We start from the raw sequence: 21463 nt of genomic DNA on the forward strand, positions 1-21463 counted from the left end.
AAACCTCCTGTTGCTTTAATTGGCTGTCCCATCTAAACCATAAAACACTGACTACATAGGTCTGTTACTCAGAACAGGGCAAGCATTGTGCAACTGTTAAACATGATACAAAAGTTCATAAACAATACCCTGCCATTTCTAGAAGACAACAATAAAATTTGAGTCTTTCTTTGCTAAGAGTATTTCAACTGTATTTTGAGTCTTAAGCAAGCTACATTTGGCAGTGCCATTTAGAAAATCAGGTTGACTCAGATGGAGAATACAGGAGCTCTCCTGTACTTTCTGAGGAAATGAATGTCTCAAATACAAAGTTTGTCTCCTTCCTCAGTCCTGGAAGAAATGACACTATACAACAGATCCCAGAAGTCCGGAGAACTTTTGCATTTTAGATTTCTCTTTGTCCAACTCTAGTATTTGAATCAAGGACAGTTGAGAAGCCCTATAAGGATCCATGCTCTGTATTACTTTTCTAACTTTTGCTTCACTGTAGCTTTGATGGTTTTGCCAGCTGGAATCCTTGCTTATCTTGAGGCAGTTCTAGAACTTTTTCATAACAGTTTCTAAAAAAAATCATTAGACCTTTCAGTGTAATCATCTTATGAAAATATTCTAATTTGAGGGTCATGATATAGCATAGCTTAGGTAAGCATAGCTAACTAGTTGAAGAAATCCAGGTCAGGCACTTATTTAAATGGCATGCTAGGAGGGTCTGATAAGGAGAATGAGTAAGTCTTCCTCCCAGCATCTGATCTAATCTTGTTATTCAGCACTGTCTCAACTTGCACTTCACTCAAAAGTGTTTGCTTTTTGGGGATCAGATCCAGCAAACTGCTTGCAGACTGGGTGCAGGCTTCCAATCTTCAGCTGCTGTCCGGGGCAAAAGCACAGAATTAATCTGCCAGCCAAGGATCTTGCTTTCCCTCTTTATTTCAGAGGTTGGGGAATAAATAGCTTTGAGGAGATAAAATCTAAACTGATGATGTTTAGAGGTTTTTTTGTTGGTTTTGTTTTGTTTTTGAAAAACACAGAAAGTGGATAGCATTGATGTGAAAATACAGCAAGTATGTAAAACAAGGGAAAAAAAGGCAAAATAATATTATTTCTATTTTGTATCATCACTAAATAGTTAATGGTCTTTATATAGGGATGGAAAAAAAAAACAAAAAGTTCTTGGGATGTCTTCACATGTCTTATTACTGGAGTCCCTGTTCTTTTTTCTTGTCCAGCTTACAGTTCCTAGACTCCTAGCCAACTATGGTGGTATTTCCAGATATCAGCTATAGGTCTAAGAGGAAATGGGAGGTGATAGAGATTTATGCACTTGCATCCAATGGAGTTTCACTGTCTAAATATTTTCAGTGAAGAATCAAATGAAGTCCTAACTTCTCATTCTGCTGTCTTTCCACTCTTCAGAGATGTCAGGTCATGACTGATACAGGAAAAACCCAAATTAGGACTTACTCTTCCACTGGCACTGAAAGAAGGTGTTACAGTTTGTCCTCTATATAGTTCTGGCACCAAAGAGATAAGGCTGTTCTGTTTTTTTTTCCCCAGGATTTCCTGGTTAGAAGTAGAGTCACCTCACAGCCTGCATCCCTGTTAGGCAAAGTATAGAGCAGCTTGCCAGCCTATTTCCCTTTGCCAGGTAGGTTGGAAGTCTCTCAAAAAGTGTTTTTGGAGTATACTCTTGACGTCAGAAAGAAACTGGTTGCAAGACCAGTGGCACTGTTCAAAGTGAGTAGGAAGTATTCCCATCTATCACTCAGCCAAGGGTTTTGACCATGAACTATGAGTCATGCATTGGTTTTGATCAACAAGTCAACTGTTATTATTTCTATTTATCTGGCATCAGATACTTACTGAAGCTCCTTGCAAAGTACAGAGCCTAAGAAATAGATTCTTTCTTCTTTATCAAGTCTTATTTGGGAGACATGCAGATGAGTGTCTGACCTGAATTACTGAATAATATTTAATCAAGTTGTAGCTCAAAGAATATATCTGGCAATCTTTGCTTTTCTTGTACTTGATATCTGTACAACCCAACAGCATCCTGGGGTAGTAGAACAGGATGTGTATCAACACATTGACAAATACAACAGAGATTCAACATTCCCCCACTTTGACGATGTTACCTTGGCACAAGGTGGTATATTTCAGTGTTTGCAGCAGTTTACAGAGCCTGACTGAAATGGGAGACACTGAAATGTATTTTAAAATGAGTATTTTTGCAGAAACTGAGCCATGCATTAAAAAGACTTAGGGAATAAAACAGTTCTCAACTTCATGAATGGTGGGTTTTCCTGTATGCCTAAGGGAAGGAGACAGTACTTGAGACAGAGCAGGTAAGTCAGCAGCAGCTGTTAACCCCTGCTGGATAGTGGCAGTTTAGCTCACAGTCTTGCTCCAGTAATGTGACTTTGCATCCTCTGTTCATGCCAGGCTTACATCTCACCCTTCACAGTGACAGACAGGACTACAGAGCCATTGCTGAAACCAGAATTTGAATTTGAAGTAGAATCTTAAACACTGTGATACTCCTTTCTTTTAACTGGGACTAAAGTTCCTGTGACTTCATGGCTCAATGTAGCTAACTGAAAAACATACAAAAAATGTACTTTCCTTGATAGCGATGATGTTGTTACTTTAGTTTGGATGGGATGAAAGTGAATATATGCTGTACTGGAGATGCCATAGGGCATGACTTGTAAATGAGGATTCCAGCATATGTTATTGGCTAATAAATCCTCTGGTCCAAAAGCACGTACTTGTGTATTGTCATGCATGTGGCTTCAGTAAATTTCTGATAACACGGCATGTTATTTTCACACAGGGGAATGTTTATGAACTAAAGAATTATTCATCCTTTGTAAGGAGAAGATTATTACCAATTTTGGACCTATAAATTTCAGTGAAAGATGGGCTATTCTCTTAATCAGAAAATGGAGAATAATTAAGATGAAGTTGAAGGCAGCGATGAGGGGATGTCACAGATATTAAGACAGGCCTTGTGGACAGGAGCAGGGAGGGAAGGGAAGGGTGACAGGGACAATTAGAGGTACACAGCTTTTGTCTTGTCCCTACCAGGTTAACTCTCCCCTGCTGAAGGAATGAGAATTGCATCACTTGTCTCTGAGTTATGCTTGCTACTTCCACAAGGGTGCTTAACTCTAAGGAAATTACTCCCTGGTGTCTCAACAGGAATTATAGCAATGCTAGTAGGAGTGTGTTTTAGGTTGTGTGCAATATGCATCCACAGAATAGCAAGTTATTACTGATGAGCCCAGAGCACTCATGTTTTGCTATATGTCAGGAAACTGCTGCATTTCCTTTCATTTATGGTTTTTAGAACATGGTTGAGTCTGTCACTGTGAAGGACTGATCTAATTCCTCTCTCATTCCAGTACCTGGGGCCTTCATGGTCTTTGAAATAATTGAAGAACATTAGGGTAGAGATATTAGAATCATAGAATCATCAAGGTTGGAAAAGACCTCCAAGATCAACCAGTCCAGTACAACCACCCACCTACCACCAATATTTCCCCACTAAATCATGACTTTTAATACAATATATAAACATTTTTTGAACGCCTCCAGTGACTCCCCCACCTGCCTGGGCAGCCCATTTCCTGTGCCTGACTGCTCTTTCAGAGAAGAAATTTTTCCTAATATCCAATGTGAATTTTCCTTGGTGCAACTTTTGAAACTAGAGGTTACATTATGGTACGTAGAAAACTGCAGTTGTAAACCTTTAAATTAATTCTTGTGGAAAGTAGCATTTGGGAAAATTAAGTAATTGTCCTGGTATCGGATTCTTGAAACAGCTTTCTTATCTCTAATTTTGCAGGACTCTCAGACATTTCCACACTGAAAACTCAAGATGTCCTTTAGTAATGCATTTGCTTTCCTTGTTTAAACCTCTTCAGTGTAATGTCTCCTCCATTGTTTCACTCATGGTTCTGGTTGTTATTTCCTCTTTGATGTAAATGCTGGTCTCCACTACTAAATTAAGTGAGGCAGTGGACACAAGATGTACTTTTCTAATGCTGTAATGCTAATGTTATTTGAAACATAACAAAGAAAGCACATCTTATTTTCTGTAGGAATCTCAGAATCTCTTTGAGTAGTCACACGTTCACTCTGCAGGTAATTATGAACCTGTGAACATTTAGATGGCTTGGAAATAGGTCCACAGGCTTTGGACACTGAACTCCTTTAGAAATCCTTGCCTTAAGTGGCTGTTGTTTATAGGCAATTACCAAAATCAAGCTGCTTTCCAACTTTTGCTTACTCCCCTTTCCCTTCCATGCTTGCTTAAATGTGTATTCAGGAGTAAAAATAGGATATTAACTGATAATAATCTTAAATAATAACTGTACCAGGTCACTCTTCTCATTCATATGAAACTGAGACCAATAACGTCTGTGTGCTCAAAGATTGAGTTAACTGTATACGCAGAATAATTATATTTACTGATCATCCAGTTGGAGAACAAGGCCCTCTTTTGAAAGATGGTTTCTCTAAGCCATATTTCAGTAGATAGCTGTGATTTTAATTTAAACATGAGTTTTCTCTTATAAGTTGAGCAAGCTTTAATTTTATAGCGAGTTCCACTTGGCAGGTAGGCAGTGCATATTCAAGTTGAACTTGTTCTTGTTTACAGTGAAAACCTGAACACTGTTTTCCTAAATGCAGTACAAATAACTATTTTTCCAGCTGTATGTGGCTGGGATGAGATATGAGGTTTTAATTGTTACTAATTGATGCTTTTTCTTGGTAGTACAAACAACTAGGGACAACTAGTAAATTAGTGAGGCTGAGAAAATCACCTCATGCCTCACAAGGCATGGCTTGCAACGTGCTGGCTGGCACAGTCTGAAATGGGGTGCTGTTGTGCTGTTGGCTAAGCTTGACAAAAATGTCAAGTAACAAATGAAGGCAAGCCCCACCATGAGGTGAGACAGCAAGCAATCTGTTTTTTTCAGAAGTATCATGCAACTCAAAGTGTTTCTGCTTTTGATGGTACCTACTGTGGGTTCAGCTTATCTGAAAATTATGTCACATCAGGTTTTCCAAAGGTGTTACATGTGCTCTGAGCTTGGGATCATGGTTTGAGCCCAGAGTCTCTGAGTCCTTAGATTAATCTCTGTGATTCCCAGATTTTGTTGCTACCCGCTTTTGCCTCTTGAGGACTGCCTTTATTTTGTGGATGTTTTTTTGGTTTGTTTTCGTTTGCTTTGTTTTTATTTTCTGTGGTGTTTTCTTTGGTACCTCTTTTCCACCCCCCGGTGTGAGATAGGCAGTCAGGATGCTGTATCTGACAAAGCAAAGCATTGGCCCTGCCCTGACAAACACAGCATTAAATTTATGGGCAGATGTCAGTGCACATTAGCAGTGGGTGGAAAAGAGAGTACATGAAGTGTGTAGTCTTGATAAACTATGCTAAAATTTAGAGCTGTACAGGCATTCTGTTTTAACATTCACAGTATGTGGAAATGTATTTGGAGAAACAACGTTTGAGATAGTCTGTCTGGAAGCAATGGATAGGTCTCAGAGCAGAATTTTGCCCACGTGAGGTTTGTTGGTTTTTTCAGGTGCCTCATAAAAAAAAGCAAATAGAGATGTAGACAGATGCCTTGCCGAACAGCTGTGTGACTCATAGCAAAACTCAGTGTAGTGAGAACATGCCAACTGAATTGCTTTTGGCACTGTGCTTGAACAAGCTCATTGCTTCTTTTGTTCTCTTGATTAGCTTTGCAACATAATATAAGTATTAATAATTGACTTCAGGCTTCATAATCAGGCATTATAAGTTAAATGTCTCTCCACCCAGAGAGGAGTTAGAGAAATAATAATAATTTTTAAAAATCAATATTGCACTTGAAGGCGAAAGATGTGCTTTCACTGTTTATTACACTTGTTGGTTTATTTCCATTTTCCAGCTTTACAATATTAGAATGACCCAAATGCTGAATAGTACTGAAAACAGTATGAGTTTCCAGGAAAATACTGGATGCTTATCAGAGTTGAAATAAATTAATAGGGCCAGATTTTTTGGAAGAACTTCTTGCCAGTATCACCACATAGATGAATCAGCCAGATCTTTGAGTGTGGCTCTCCACCCACTTCTTCCTCACTTTTTAGCTTATTAAAATTTGCAACACTGCTAGAGCTCTCTGCTGAGGTAACTTTTATTATCTGGTACTATTACAGATTTAAGGAATCTTGGCAACAAACAACAATATTATTCAAGGAAATTAATGGACTACAGTGAGCATTTCCAAAGCCCAGAAGTACCTGTACTTGAGTGTTGTCTCCTTTCTCTGTCACAGCAGTTAAGTGCAAGTAAGCACTTGTACTGACAGGGGACCTCACAAGTTGTTGCTTGCTTGCCAGTAAACCTTATCTGGCTTTATTACATGAATGGTGAATAAAACTGTGTCTCTATACAAACTTTCAGTTATAAATCAGTTCCATTTTTATAGAATAAAGCAGTGGTTGCATGCACATGTATTTGCCTTGCCACTGGCTTTGTTCTGTAATGTTCCCTGCAATCAAGCTGTATGCTCACTTGCAGTCCTTTGGTTTCCTTTTTATATCATAATCTGCTTAATGTTATATAAAGATTGAGTACTTAGTAGTAGTGGACTGCAAACATGCATACCAGAAAGACTGTCAAACGCACAAGCAAAATGTGGTAGGAGCACAGGAGCCAACAGGCAGAGCCCTTTGCATTAAATAAAAATTCTTTGCCCTGGTTGGCATGGCTTGAGATCAAAGCTAGGATATTATTCTATGTAGCTGCAAAAAGAAAATAAAAAAGAAGGAAGTGGATAAGGTCAGAGATCTGCTGAGACTATCTGCAGACTGTGAATTTGTGGATACTGTACAAGAACGTCAAGGCAATTTAACGATAGTTTAAAAAGTGTGATTATCTTCTAGATTGCCGGCTCGTGGAATGGTAGCTCTCATGAAAAAGAGAGCATTGTGTAAGCAGGTGGGGAGACTGATACCTTGAGCCAGTGCTCATTAGTGAAAGAAAAAGTGTACTGTATTGTCACATACTCAGAGCAGCTCTTTGGCCTGGACCTCTGAGGATATTGACTGCCTGGAGTACAGCAAACTGCACTGCAGAGCAGGGGTGTGACAACCAGTGCAAGGACATAACCACATATGACCTTTCCTGGCTTCTATTGCAGCCTACCTCTGCCTCTTGGGCCATGCAGCTATCAAGTAGCCACAGGAACTGGATGACCACGGAGATGATAAGCCTTGTCTATGCTTTCTTGGCTCTACTCTGACTTTCCTTTTTTTTTTTTTTTTTTTTTTCCAGCTGTGGAGAGGAGAAGAGCAGAAGCAATCTTCAATGACAGTAAGTGGGGGCTTTTTAAGCTTGAGAAACTTCTGATTATTGTAATTAGCTTTAAGAGTCTCCAAGCACTTTTCCTTGCTTTTCAAAGCCTTTTTTCTTCCCTTTTGTCAAACAAATGTGTCCTTGTGCTTTACATGTATGAGAAACTCCTGCTTAGATAAGAAGTCTTAGTCATAGAGAAGCCTTTTGTTAGTGCTTTCTGGGATACTTAGGAAAGCTCTAACTACTAACAAAAACAATCAGTATAAATTGGGTGAAACTTCTTTCTAGGAAAAGTCCCCACCCATCTCTGAGTCCCATCAGTTTTTCTGTAGTGAGATGATCCTCCGGTTAATATAACAGCAGTTGAGAGAGAGCTGTTTAGAAATCCCCAGTTTGTGCAGAGAGAAGACATGCAGGTCCTGCTGCATCCCTCTATGGATGACAGATGGCCATAGCACAATCCTGTCTTCAGCAGCATCAGCGTGGTAGGTGGAGGGTGCACATTAAATGTAAAACCTGGTATCTAGGAAATCGATGACTTAGTAAACAAGGGCTGAGCACTGTGGTTTCAGGACGCTTGCTTATTTTGTGTCATTGGACATGCAGACAATAAGCCATATTTTTGTGAAGGCTAAAAAATTTGGATAATTCTAGGTTTACAAAATTTAGGTAACTTCTAGGTGTAGGCAGTAAAAAAAAACAAGTGAACAGTGAAGACTTCCAATAAAGAAAAACTTAATTGCTTGGTCTAACTGACTACTTTAACATCAAGCACAGCAGCTATCTGAAAGGTTAATGAGAGTGTGATGAAGGTAAGAGAGTCCTTATCAGGGAATTGAGCAGGTTACACTTAAAAGCAATCTATTAAAAATGGATTAAAATGTGTACTTAGTCACGTCTATAATCCTGTGTGCATAGGGTTGACACCCAGTCCTCTCTTCTTCTTGGAGAGACTGCAGACTCTGTTTCACATATGCTTGTCTTTGATGCTGTAGCATAACAATTCATCTCCTATTGGTTTTTTTTCCATACATGCACTAAGTGATGAGCTTACACCTGACACTTTAAGGATAGCAACCAGGCAGAGGCCTATAGTACACCCTGCGAATGTGAGGTGGCACAAAATCTAGTAGGAATGGGCACATGCAGAGGAGTTTGAAGTAGTGGCTTTCAGTGTGCTCTTAGAAAGTGGAAGATTGGAATTTTCTTTTGTGTGTATTGGAAGTAAGGAGGGACAACGGTAAAATGTACAAAAGTTATGTCAGTCTCTGATTATAATGAAAATATTATGGCTTTGGAATGGCTGGTAGCTCAAAAATTGCTACGTAAATGTTAGACAGTGTGATCAGTCTTCTAAAGATACATTTGTAGGGGTCGAGTTGAGGTAGTCTGTTTTAAAGATGTTTGAGCTTTCAGGGACAAAGTTTATTTAGTGATTGAAAAGTTGTAAAAAAAAAAACATCTTTAAATGGGTTTCAAGTAATGGAAGATGAAATAGCATTTCTTTTGGGGTTCATTTTAAATTCTGGTGTTCCTGGGTTCCTGAGGGATCTGTGAGTTTTCCCTTGTGTTTTGAACGCAACAGGTAGTTCATAGCATTGTGCAGATCTAGGTCCAGTAATTGAAGATTACCAATAGTTTTCAGAAGGAAAAACATGCTATTATAGACAATCTCGTCAGCTATTGTATACTTTCCCATTTTCCTTTCACATGGGAAGTTTAATACAAGTAGCTGTATCTTTACATGCCACTGATTTCCTTCATTGCAATTTTAAATTTCATCACAGTGCAGACACTACACTGACCCTATGATTTTCTAGATATTGTGTGATAGTTTCCAAATTTATGAACAGCTTTCAATCTGCTGAGTTATCACTGCTGCTTTTGACTATGAGGTACTGTTAACATCACCTTGTGCAGATCCTAGCAGGAAGGGGCAGAGGTTACGCTCTGCGTGGCTCCAATGTTTGCCTTCTGAGGACTTCAAGGGTCTGGTGCTGGCAGCTCTTCAGTGAGGTATTGCGGATTTCCATGTTGTCCCCCCTCTGGGTCACTGTCTGAGGGAGACAGACAGTGCAATAGTTCGTTTGATATTGTCACTATGCAAATAATTCTTAGCTCTGTCTGTTTTTCAAACAATCGGGATAGTTCTGTATCTCTACTTTCCTAACGTCTAGCTGAAATCTAGGCCTGGATGAAAGCTAGTGAGTCTTGGTCCAGGTAAGATGAATTTGATGCTGACTGAATGGGAGAAAAAAGCTGAAACAGCTCCTTCATTTGAGGAAGTTTCTAAAGCTACTGGGGAGCTTCAGCTGTTCCTGAATGTCTGTTTTATGGCTGAAGCCATAGATATTTTCATTTCTCTTGAAGTTGGGAAAATAATACTTCATGGATGCACACCATGCTGGAGGTATCCATGTTTACTTTTTGATCTCTGGCTTGGATTGGCATGTTGTTCTTTGCCTGAAGCAACTCTCAAGGTTCGTTTGCAAATGGCCATTTGTGCAGTGTACGATTGCATGGTTCCAAGCAGCAACTTATGTAGTCTGCATACGTGCTTAGTAAAAACCCATGGCTTGGACCACTGCCATCATTCATGTTTTATCCATGTGGCAAATCACCTGAAATGTTTGAGTTGGCAATCCCTAGACTTGGAAATTGTCCTGTTTGTATGGTGAAGGGTTTTGATTCTTGATTTGGACTGTTGGTGTGCCTCAGCCTGAATCGTTGACCATCATGGTTTACCATGATAGTCAGTTGTTCATTCAGGCTTCTAACAGAATGGGTTATGCATGAGGATCTCTGTTCTGGGAACTGGTGGAAGGTATGTTTTCATATTGATGGATACTGTTGGAGAACCTAGTGCTGTGTGATTTTTGACATCTATTTTCCACAGTACCTACAGCCATTGGCAGGCATGCTTACTAAACAGACGAGTAACTAATACATATTTTTTTCCTTTCTGACAGTCTGCGGGTTACGACAGAATAGATCAGTCAAGTCAATAGCAAAAGCAACATCCTTGAGAATAGTTGGAGGATTGTCTTCTGCAGAGACTGGAGACTGGCCGTGGCAAGCTAGTTTGCAGTACAATAATGTCCATCGCTGTGGTGCAACGCTTATCAGCAATACTTGGCTTGTATCTGCTGCTCACTGCTTCAGAGAGTAAGTTCCCAGCTTAGAGAGAATCTGCAGCAGAATGCGCTCTGTTTGGATCAAGCTGTGGGGCTTTCCAGATTTACAACACACCCCTAACTCTTTCCAGGAGAACAGTTTTCTGCCTTGGAGGAAGAAAAAAAAAAAAACAAACAGGTTTGGGGTGAGCCCATCACTTGTTTCTAAAGGTGTTCTTTCACACTGCAATTAGGTTGCTGCTGCTGCAGGCTGCTACCAGAAGTTCTAAGCCCAGATTTCTACCTTTCCATTTAACCATGCACTCTCAGAACTTTTTGTTTCAAGTGCAGCCATTGTGAAACTTCAGGACATGTAAGATGGAACAGCTGTTTGAGTGAATTATTAACATCCAGAAAAAGTAAAGATGATTTTTCTAGCAGAAGAGCTTTTTGGGCTGATTACATATACCCTGTGTCGAAACAGTGGCTAGATCAGGAATGAGAAGTTGAAGGGAGTAGGAAACCATGGTTGAGAAGAGAGTGCAAGATTGCCCTCTTCTAGTAGCAACCCACAATTACATGGGGCGCAGTGTTATGAGAATTGATGGATGCCTTAAGAATTTAGTAGGGAACTGGCTTGAAGGGGTTGTAAGATAAAGATTCTTGAGAATTTTAAACACCTGAGTACGTGTATTCACAGTCAAATATTTACAGCACTCTTACCTTTTTCAGAATGAGTCACCCTCACAAGTGGACTGCTACTTTTGGAGCTCTTTTGAAGCCACCGACCTTGAAACGATCAGTCAAGACTATTATTATTCACGAAATGTACCGCTACCCAGAACATGATTATGACATTGCACTTGTGAAGCTCTCTAAACAAGTTGAGTTTACGAGTAACATACACCGTGTTTGTCTGCCTGAGCCATCTCAGACTTTTCCATATAATATTTATGCTGTCATCACAGGCTGGGGAGCACTTACCAATGACGGTGAGTCCCAAGTCTGCCAGGCAACCCATGTATTGCATGAACCAGAGCACTGATTTACTACTGAATAGGTATCACTTGTGTAGCTGTATGTTATATGGCAGCAAGCCTGATTTTTTGTCTTCGAGCAATAGATTTGTTCAACAGTGAGCAGCAGTTTCTTGCTCTAAAATTAGGCTTGACAAAGAAAGAGGTACTATCCACTTAAGCAGAAAATAGCATAAATGTCCTCTTTTTTTTTCCAGCCTTTCCATATTTTATTGTAGATACTTGAGACAGGTGGCCAAGCCACGCATGTGTTAATGGAGAGCCTAAAAAAATATTCTCTTAGCTCGAGCCAGAAGCCTACAGAAAGCCGTGCAGGCTTTCAAGAAAATTTCCACAGTGAGCTAGGTATGATCACTTGTACCAACTCACATATATCAGGCCAAGCTGTGAGTTTAGCAATAGAACCGAGATGCTTTGATGCCATATCATGTGCCCAAATGGATAGGTAATTTGTGTTCCATGGTATCAGATGGAACTTTGTACAATACAGTGTTACACTTGGGGCACTGTGTATCATGCAGTCATTAGTTCTGTCTTAATATTACAGTTTCTAAGTAAAACCATGAGTATGTATTTTTTTCTTAAGGGCCCAGCCTAGAGAGAGTAAGAAGTAAAACCTCCATATTATATCAAAGTAATCTGGTGCTTGGTAAGACATTAAATGCAATTCTGTTAATGCCTGTACTACTCTTTCCCTCAGGTCCCACTCCTAATGCTCTTCAGGAAGCAACAGTGAAACTTATCGACTCGGACACTTGCAACAAAAAAGAAGTGTATGATGGGGACATAACACCCAGGATGTTGTGTGCTGGGTACTTAGAAGGAGGAGTAGATGCTTGTCAGGTAACAATAACTGAAAATTAAAAAGGAAAACTCTTTTAATGCTGATTTCAGTATTTGGCTAACCGAATATTCACTAACGGTGTAATAGTCCTTTAAATAGGCTCTGTTCAAACAGGAATTAAGATGTGAAGTGAAGTAGCACTTCTTAAAATTATTTAGCAAGTAAAATCCATACTGAAGGAGCTAAATTAGTATAACACTCAGAACTTAAACCTTTCATGGCATGAGATGAAATTTTCATTTTGTAACTCAAAATAGCTGCTATAAGCCCAATTGCTTCTCATCATATCTTCTATGAAATCTGTTTTTCAAAAATGTATCCTATACATTGATGCTTTATTCCTCCTTTGCTGTTGCTATTCTACACCGAACCCTTATTTGCTGGACAGCAATCACTAGCAGGTGCTTATATTTTTGCAGGTGTTTAAACAAAAATATTACCACCTGCAAAAATATTTCTACAGGGATAACTTTTAAAAAGGCAACTGCTATTAATGTTACTTACAAAAAAAACAAATACATGTAAGTAGTGGTTCAAAACAGACCCCTTCCAGAATCCCAGTCCTATGGATTTAAACAAAAGCTGTTTGCAGGTAAGTACTGGAGACCTAATTCCTCTGTTCCTGTCTCACTGAGCATTGAAGAGACCTGAACAGAAGGGTGCAGCTGCTGTGTATTTCAGTAATGCATCTTGCTGGATGATGGTGTATTTGTTCTGTTGTGTGACAATTGCCTTTAAGCCTGCAAGATTTCCACTGAACTATTATTACCATGTCATGCTACTAACAGCATCTGAATTCAGCCTTTGAAAATGACTAATGTCTTAAGAGATATTATCTAATTAGAAGACCAATTTTCTGATGAAATCCTTTCTGAAATGTTATTGCTGCAAGTATCTAAAAGAGTTTGTTGAAAGGATAGTGGATTTTGTAAAAACAAATAAAAAAATGACTTTGAGGAGAAGACAAAGCAGTATGAGGAATGCTTCACAAAATGAGAAGGGTCACAAAATGAGAAGGGAATTTTTTGTTTGCTTGATTTTTAATGGAAGGATACTGTACAATCACAGGCCAGTCAAGAGACTTCATGGCAAACAGGAAATAGCCACTGACTGCAGACTCAAATTTCATATATACCCTGGATTCTGCACAAATGGCAGCTCTTGAAACACTGCTTGCTTTTCTGTCTTACTGGATGCACCAGACCCTCTTGTCTAATGATAAGACTTATATTTTCCCTTCTGAACAAATAAATCTTTTTTTTTTTTTTTTTTCCCCCTCCTCTTTCTCCAGGGAGACTCTGGGGGACCACTGGTTACTCCAGATTCTAGACTGATGTGGTACCTCGTGGGAATAGTGAGCTGGGGAGATGAATGTGCCAAGCCAAACAAACCTGGAGTTTATACACGAGTGACTTATTTCCGTGACTGGATTACCTCAAAAACTGGCATCTAATTCCAAAATCAAAAATGGATATAATTACATAGGTTACATGTAACTCATAATTGTCTGTACTTGTGAAAGGTTATTTTTTTTTTTTAATATGTGTATTCCTATTAGTTATGGTCAAAGCAAGTTTTGCCTGCAGCAAGTACTATCTTTGCTGTCAGAGATCCTAAGCTCTTGTGAATTTATACTAAACATATGAGATTGCCTTCCTCATCTTCCAGCTTTGAAGAGTTCTCATTTTTATCAGAAAATATAAACAGGTGTTATTCAACTAACATTTAAAAGCTAGCAATTTACCTCCTTAAAAACACAAACATTTTTTCAGGAAATAAGAAATTTTTTTTCAGCTATGGCTGAGGTCTGAAGATGTCCACACTCTAAGCACAGAGGAAGCTGAACCTTCTTCTTCCAGTGAAGCAAATATTGTCACAGCTGTGTTTCTAGGAAAGTGAACCCTTGATTATTATTCTTGTTAGAGATCATCATCTGCACAGACTGCATCTGAGATCCTGCATACTCATACTGCTCAGTGGTCTTCATAGCTAATAGTGGATCCGCCAGGACTGAGGGTAGGTCCAAACTAAGGAAGAGGAGGATTTCTGTGCTTGCAGTTAGTTCAATGGCACAAGACAGAAGCTTGATGTTCTTGTTATAAAGCACGTTTTTAAACAGATTTTCTGGTAGATTATATGAAGTTCAAGTTACTCAAAAACGCTACTGTAGAAGTGCTTTGTCGTGATGCTGTGCTGCTACTTCTGGAGCAATGCCCTTCTCTACAGACTGTTCAACTCACATCATGCTAATGATGCAGAAACACAAGCTCTACCAAACTTTATTTGTCATGTGTGAGCCCACAAACAAGCTCACTGGAATGCAACCCAGCATTTAAATTTATGCTAAAGGAAAAAGAAGTACTTGCCACAAATAATCTGGGAACTGCCTTTTTACTTCCAAGTCAAGAAATGGTATGCTTCCCAAGGGCATGCCAGCCAACAGAAGTCATCTCACTGCAAAGAAAATAAATAGTGATAAACCATCTTGTTTCACTGATGGATTAATTTATGCCATGGATAAATATGATCCTGTTTTATGAGTCTGAAGAGCAATTTCATATTGAAGAACAGTCCAGATGGAAACGTCAGAGTAAACGCTATCTTTATATGCAGATTAAGCACTTTTCCTACCTCTGTGCATGACATCTACTAGATTTTTGTTGGAAAGGAGTCCAGTGACAAGACTATTGCTGTTCCCTACAGCCCAGGCCTTCAATATACGGAACCAAAATGTCAATCCAGTACTGTCTCCTTCTGCTGTCTTTGAATGGCCACAGGACTGCTTTTAGGCTGTGAATACAGGACTCAAGGAGTCTGTACGAGACGTGAAAGCAGCTGCAAACCCCGCAGCTAAACTTAAAACAACTGAAAATCTCTCCAGAGCATCTCACCTCCTCTTCTGCTCAGGATTGGGTCTCTCCTCAGCCTTTCTTCTGTGCAAGCTCTGTAATAATCAGAATCCATGGGAACAGGATGCTTACCATTTCCTGAAAAGTCAAACCCTGAATGAAAATGTACACATGGATGGAAAATCCTATGTTGAAGCCTTAAAGGGGTGGGGGAGAGATCGTCTTATTTTTCAGCTCCTTCCAGTCTTTTTTCCATATCTTTTGAATTTTAGTTTAAAAAAAAAACAAAAACAACAAAACAAGCAACCATCAAAAATGAAGATGCCTTGTCTCAGAAAGAATTGAAGGTTTTAGTTTAGCTTTGCTTTTGAAATAATAGTATCTTTCTTCTGATTTTCCATATTCATTTAAAAATGAAAAGGATCTTGGGACAGTTAGGAGGATAGTTGGATGCAGCAAATCTGTTTCCTTAATTTATTGATGAAGTTTGTAATTTATGCACTTTTGAGTTGCTGCTATTTTTAAACTAAGAATTTACTCTGGGCTGAATGCAAACTGTAGAGTTTGGGATTAGGTCACTTGGGAACACTGTTTTCTTGTAGTGTTCAGGTCCCACTAATGTAGGAGAATGAGGAAAAGAAATTACACCTATTTTTTTGTGCCTCTTATTGTTTTGTAGCTGAATGCCCTTCCTTATAATCAGCGGATGAATTGCAATTGAAAGTAAACTGTAGTTCACTTTCAGAGGAACGTAAGGCTTTGTTTTTCACTTAAATCCATCATTTTGTCTACCAAATGAGGGGCGGCAATAAGGGGTCAAGGCCCAGGTTATCTATAATCCGTATAAACTGGTTCCTACCTCACAATGAAAGTAACATGTATTTAATACCTTTAAAATGAGAAAGGCAGCCTTTATTTCAGATTTTATTGTGAGAGGCCAAACAGCCAAGAGGTGTGTAGGAGAATGTCTACCTTACTCAGGGAGTCCTGAGCCAGCCAGATGCACTTTTCTTCACAAACTTTTAACAAACTGTCTGGCCTGGGTTTGTCTTATACTCCATGTCAGTGTTTTATTTATGAAGATTCTGTTTTCTGCGGTAGAAGTAAAAAAAGAGAGAGAGACTATTGTGTGATTAAGGAAAAAGATTTTTAAAAACCTTTTATTATTGTTAAGATTTAGTAAGGATTTGAATGATATAAAGGTAATATATTTCGTAACATTAAATGTATTTAAAAATGCTCCTTTTTTGTCCTTTCTTCTTTAATAGTAACTGCTGAAATGTGTGATTGACTCAGAATAAACTAGTCTTTAGTTTGTTGTAAGACTATTCTGAAACTTCAGTTCTTTCTGTTCATTCCTGATCCTAGGAATTTTCCTTTAACAGTGGCTGGAGCTTTACAGACATTTCTGCAGCAACAGAAGTGAGACATTAATTTTTTTAAAACACTAAAATACTCTAATGGGAATTTCAATACATTTAGTGCTATGTAAATTTGAGAGTAAATCTGAACCTTCATCCAGGAAACAACCACCATGCTTCTTGCCTTGCAAAATCCTGTCCCTGTAACATGACCTTCCTGGCTCTTGGCAGTAGGGACTTCTATGCAGCTGACATACCAATTCTCCTGAGATTACCCAGGCAGATTTACAGCTTCCAGAAGCATGTTCCAAACTTCTGGTTATCCAAATCAAGTTGGTTGGGGCTTGCCCAATGCTAACTTGCAACCTGAAGCACAAATAGGAAGGAAATAAGAGCCTGATTGCACAAGGCCTAATCGCCTGAGGAGGTCTGGTTGAGTGACATCAAGCAGTCATTGGGATACCTTACGTAAGTAAAGCTTGTAGAAACTCCAATTCCACGTCTGCTGTTCCTGTTAACAAATTAGAAGAGCTGAGAGCCAAAAGATATTGTGTACCCCAATTAACACTTATCTGGCAACTTGCAGCTTGAGTTAGAGATACACGTGCATGAAAAAGCTGGCTTTTGCTTTTGAAATGCTTTCAAGCGTGTTAGCTTGGATTCACCTTGGATAATTGGTACCTTTTGTTTATCTGCATCAGGATTTTAAGAACGTTGTTAATGTGGTTTCTAGGAAGGTGTCACACTATTTAGAGCAGCTTTAAGTGAGAAGACTCTTTAGCCCATCACACTGTGAAGGTGGGGGCCATTAAAATGTGCCAGCAAAGCACTTCCACATCACATGTCCTGACAGCACCTCATTGTTTTAGGAGCCTATGGTCAGCCATAGCTTATGGCAAGATGTTTGGAAATCTACTGAAATAATGCTTCTGATGTGGATTTATGGATATTTCTGCACAGGCCTGTGTGCTAAAGAGAATTGTGTAACACATTTCTAGTGAGAAAATGATACAGAGATTTGTGGCTAATTTATTAACTGATCAAGTCAGAAAAGCAAAGGCATCCTCCCAATCTCCCCTAGGGAGTTCTTATCAAGAATTAGAAATTGCACCTGAAATTCAGAAAATTAACACTTAAAAAGTGTTAGCGGCTGAGATTTTCATAGCAGATGGAAGGGAGCTTTACAGCTATCTGCTGTAGTTCCTTTTGCAAACATTGGCTTTAAAGAGACATTCAATACCTGTGTACAGAATGAATCTACAATAATGCACTGGCCTAAGTACAGAAAGATTGTTCTGATAGCAAGGTACCAACAATTGGCCTCAGAATGCCAGAAAACTGAAAGCCTTATGCTGGTACCTTTTGCCAATCTCAAAAACTATAGCTTACTTTAATATGGTACAAATACAGAGGATTATTTTGTTTTCTAATTAATTATTTTTATTTTTTATAACTAAGGTCTTAGGTGTATATATATATAAAATAAAAAGATGAGGTTGTGTGAAAAGAAAGAAGTGGCTCCAGTTGTTTCAACTTTTGCAATCTTGGAAAATAAGCACTAAACCTGTATGTTTTTTATTTGGTACAATCAAAAAAGAGAGCTCCTGAGTATACCAGCTGCCAATTGATGTGTCTGGGAACCAGTTTCTTTGGCTGCTATGGTAAACAGAACCTGTTGGTTTTATTTGGCAGTTGGGCTTAGAATTTATAGTTTCATTGACAATGAGTCTTTGTTTTATTCTTGCTGAACTGATGGGCAAGAATTAACTGGTTGTTGCTGTTTCTCCATTTAGGCAAAGGGCTTTTCAGTGTTACTACACAAAATCTGGTTTGTGTGGAATGACTGCATATTGTGGTGATGTGCATCTCAAGAGTGCAATAACCAGGACAGAAACAGGGTATGTAGCAGATCTTTTTTTTTTTTTTAATTTTTCATAACACATTTGGTTGGTACATTCTTAAAAACAATAAGTGTTAGTTTAATACATATAGAGAGAAGCATGCTCACTTGTAAGGAAAGAAACCACAAATTAAGGGTAAAAATCACTGAGAAAAAATATCAAAGTGGCAAAACTAAAGCTGATTTTTTTTTTTTGCATCTTCAAACTTCTTTTTTTTTGTTTGTTTTTTTTTACTCCTTAGAGCTGGAACTCCATATAATTCATTTCATGAGGTCTGTGAGTGGCTCTTGAAGTCTTTTGAAATAATGCAACTGATTTTGTATGTATTTGCATACTCTGATTTCGGGTCTTTTGCAAAAAAGATGAAAAGCAAATACCAGCCTTAAATATCAATTGCCTTACTAGTATGAATTGCATTCTTCCTGCATTGCTTTTTTGGTTTATCCTGTCTTGCAGTCCACCATTTTAGGCTTCTAGTGGCCTCTAGTGGTCTAGGAAGTTTGTCTGTATCATCTCTGTGTGTTGTAAGAAACCCACATCTAGTGGGCAAGTACTTTCAGTGTGATCCTGCTACAGCAAGGCTTGTGTTTGAATGATGAGTGTTGTCCAGCCACTCTTAGTCATATTTAATAATTCAGCACAAAAGCTGCCCCATAACTGGGGAAGACTTGGAAGGATCAAGTCAGTCATATACCGGTCAGTCATGTACCAGTTACATGAGGTAGAAATTCTAATATAATTGAAAATAATGTAGCAGATGTGAAAGCACAAAGAGGATCAAAACTTGGGATTTGAAGGAAGGGGGACTTGAAGGGAGATGTCACCAGCCTGGTAGGAGGGTTCTTAGTATTGGAGTCTTGACCAAACCCAGGAAATGGGAAGAGGAGAGGTAGCAGAGAAAGTGGTATGAATGGAAGGTGATGTGGAGTTAGTGGTACCAGAGCTCTGTAGAGACTGCAGTAGTTTCCACAGCTTGCTTTATTTGATCTGCGCTGGCTGAATACCAATATCGTCTCCCTGTACTCAGCTCTGGTCAGGCTGTGCCTTGAATACTGTGTTCAGTTTTGGGTCCCTTGCTACAGAAAAGATATTGAGGCCCTAGAGTGTGTCCAGAGAAGGGCAGCAAAACTATGAGGGGTTTGGAGCACAAGTCTTACGGGGAGCAGCTGAGGGAACTGGGGTTTTTCAGTCTGGAGAAGATGAGGCTCAAGGAAGATCTCATGGTTCTACACAACTGCCTGAAAGGAGGTTGTAGCAAGATGAGGTCAGCCTCTTCTTGTAAATAACAGTGACAGGATGAGAGGGAATGGCCTAGGGAAAGTTCAGGTTGAGTAAAGAAAGAGCAGCGAGGCAGTGGCACAGGCTGCCCAAGGGGATGCTGAGGTCACTGTGAGGTGTTGGAGCAGTGGGCAGATGTGGCACAGAGGGACGTGGTCAGTGGGCATGGTGAGGATGGGTTGATGGTTGAACTGATGATCATAGAGGTCTTTTCCAACCTTAATGACTGTGATTCTATGAAAAACAAAAGAAAACAAAACAACAACAACAACAAAAACAACCTACAGAGGTTTCCATGAGCACTTGTTTTGGCTCGGACTGTTGTTTGTTTGTTGTGTGACTGCTCTGTGCCTAATTTGTACCTTTAGATGCCCATGCAGCATACAGTAGGGATGCCAAATTTCTCTCACCAACCCTCCACTTCAATAAATCTGGTCTACATTTGAGATAGGCCACATCTTGCTGGCTTATCCTCCATCGCGTGGAGACAGCCTCTGGAGAGTGGGGCTCAGAAATTGCCTGTCACGTAAACCGGTAACTCTCGAACATGATGTTTGTTTGTAACTAAGTTTTATGTATTTATTAACAGCACGGTGCCTGCAGAATATTAAAAAAAAAAAAAAAAAAAAAAAAAAAAAAAAAAAAAGTTTTCACTTGCAAATCACCGCGTGAGAGCAGAAGCCGGAGGAAAACCACAGCACCCCCATGTCGCGGCCGCCATGTCGCGGCGGGGCGGGCCAGGAGGCGGGCCGACCGGCGCGGCCATAGCCCGGCCCCTCATGTCGGCGCAGGCGGAGCGGCGCCGGCTTCCTGCCTTTCCTCCTCGGCGCGCCGGCAGCACGCAGGCCTGCTCGCAGTGCCAGGCCGCCGCGGTGAGGGCGGGCTGCGGGTCGGGGCGTGTGGGGCCCCGGGGCGGGAAGGCGGGCGGGCGGCCTGAGCCGAGCGAATGTCCCGGCGCCCCGGGGGTTCTGGCAGCAACCCCTCGTGGAGAGGGGCGGCCGCGGGGATGCCCGCAGAGCGGCGGGCCGCGGGGTTGGACGGGTTTGTTTGAATGCCTTTTGGCTTTGTGTCGATAGCCTTCAGCGGCGGCGTTGCCCCGCGGGGTTGGTAGGAGCGGGTGTGAGCGTTCCCTCTTTCCGCTGACCAAACAGGGAGTCTGCCTCGACCGGGATCTGCCTCCGGAAGCCCTGGGTAGGTGGGATGCGGTCAGGCCTCCCTGCTGTCCCGGCCTGCTGAGCAGCAAGTAGTTAGCTGAGCCTGTGGTAACTTCGAGGTAAGAAGCACCGTGAAGCCAAACCGAATCCACGACTCGTGAGCTTTTGCCCTTTTTCAGAGCATCTCCTCCTTTCCCAGACGTAGCTTCTTAGTTTGTCTCTGGTCTGTGTTCTGCAAGCAGCTGAGAGTGAGAAGAAATGGAAGTGTATGTATTAAGTGTTGAGCACTTGGTGAGGACCCCTAAGCAGGTCCTTCTTTGAGAGAGGTTCAAATGGGCTGGGATAAAATGAGAAATACAGCTTGGATGCTGAAATACGTGAGCAGAGTTTTGTCCTAGAGCTGCTTGACCAAGGTACTGTTAAGTTCTCTTTTGGAATAACTAAATCTGTTTTGCCAAACACAGTTGGCATGCAGGTAGCAGCTCTGTGCTGTAACAAAGAATGTGGGAAGAGAACTGATAGTAGATAAATATGTATTGGAAATGGCTTTCTCAGGTGTATTTTTGTAATTCAGA

The 21463-nt window shown here is 40.2% G+C and overlaps 2 protein-coding genes across 3 annotated transcripts in view; both read left to right on the forward strand.

The window, feature by feature from the left end:
* LOC128080727 (transmembrane protease serine 11E-like) overlaps positions 1-16372 on the forward strand; it is a 39595-nt gene extending 23223 nt beyond the window's left edge. Inside the window, exons 6-10 of the mRNA XM_052683266.1 lie at positions 7331-7369; positions 10321-10516; positions 11197-11456; positions 12202-12344; positions 13637-16372. Of these exons, the coding sequence (XP_052539226.1) occupies positions 7331-7369; positions 10321-10516; positions 11197-11456; positions 12202-12344; positions 13637-13798 (800 nt within the window). The 3' untranslated portion in view covers positions 13799-16372. The remainder of the gene's footprint in view (positions 1-7330; positions 7370-10320; positions 10517-11196; positions 11457-12201; positions 12345-13636) is intronic.
* Positions 16373-20488: 4116 nt separating this feature from the next.
* UBA6 (ubiquitin like modifier activating enzyme 6) overlaps positions 20489-21463 on the forward strand; it is a 30753-nt gene continuing 29778 nt past the window's right edge. For both annotated transcript variants that reach the window (XM_052683213.1, XM_052683216.1), the window contains exons 1-2: positions 20489-20606; positions 20886-21007. The gene's annotated coding sequence lies outside the window, so the exon portion shown is untranslated. The remainder of the gene's footprint in view (positions 20607-20885; positions 21008-21463) is intronic.

This window comes from Tympanuchus pallidicinctus, unplaced genomic scaffold (genome assembly GCF_026119805.1).
Source record: "Tympanuchus pallidicinctus isolate F22 unplaced genomic scaffold, pur_lepc_1.0 scaffold2, whole genome shotgun sequence".
Taxonomy (NCBI): Eukaryota; Metazoa; Chordata; class Aves; order Galliformes; family Phasianidae; genus Tympanuchus; species Tympanuchus pallidicinctus.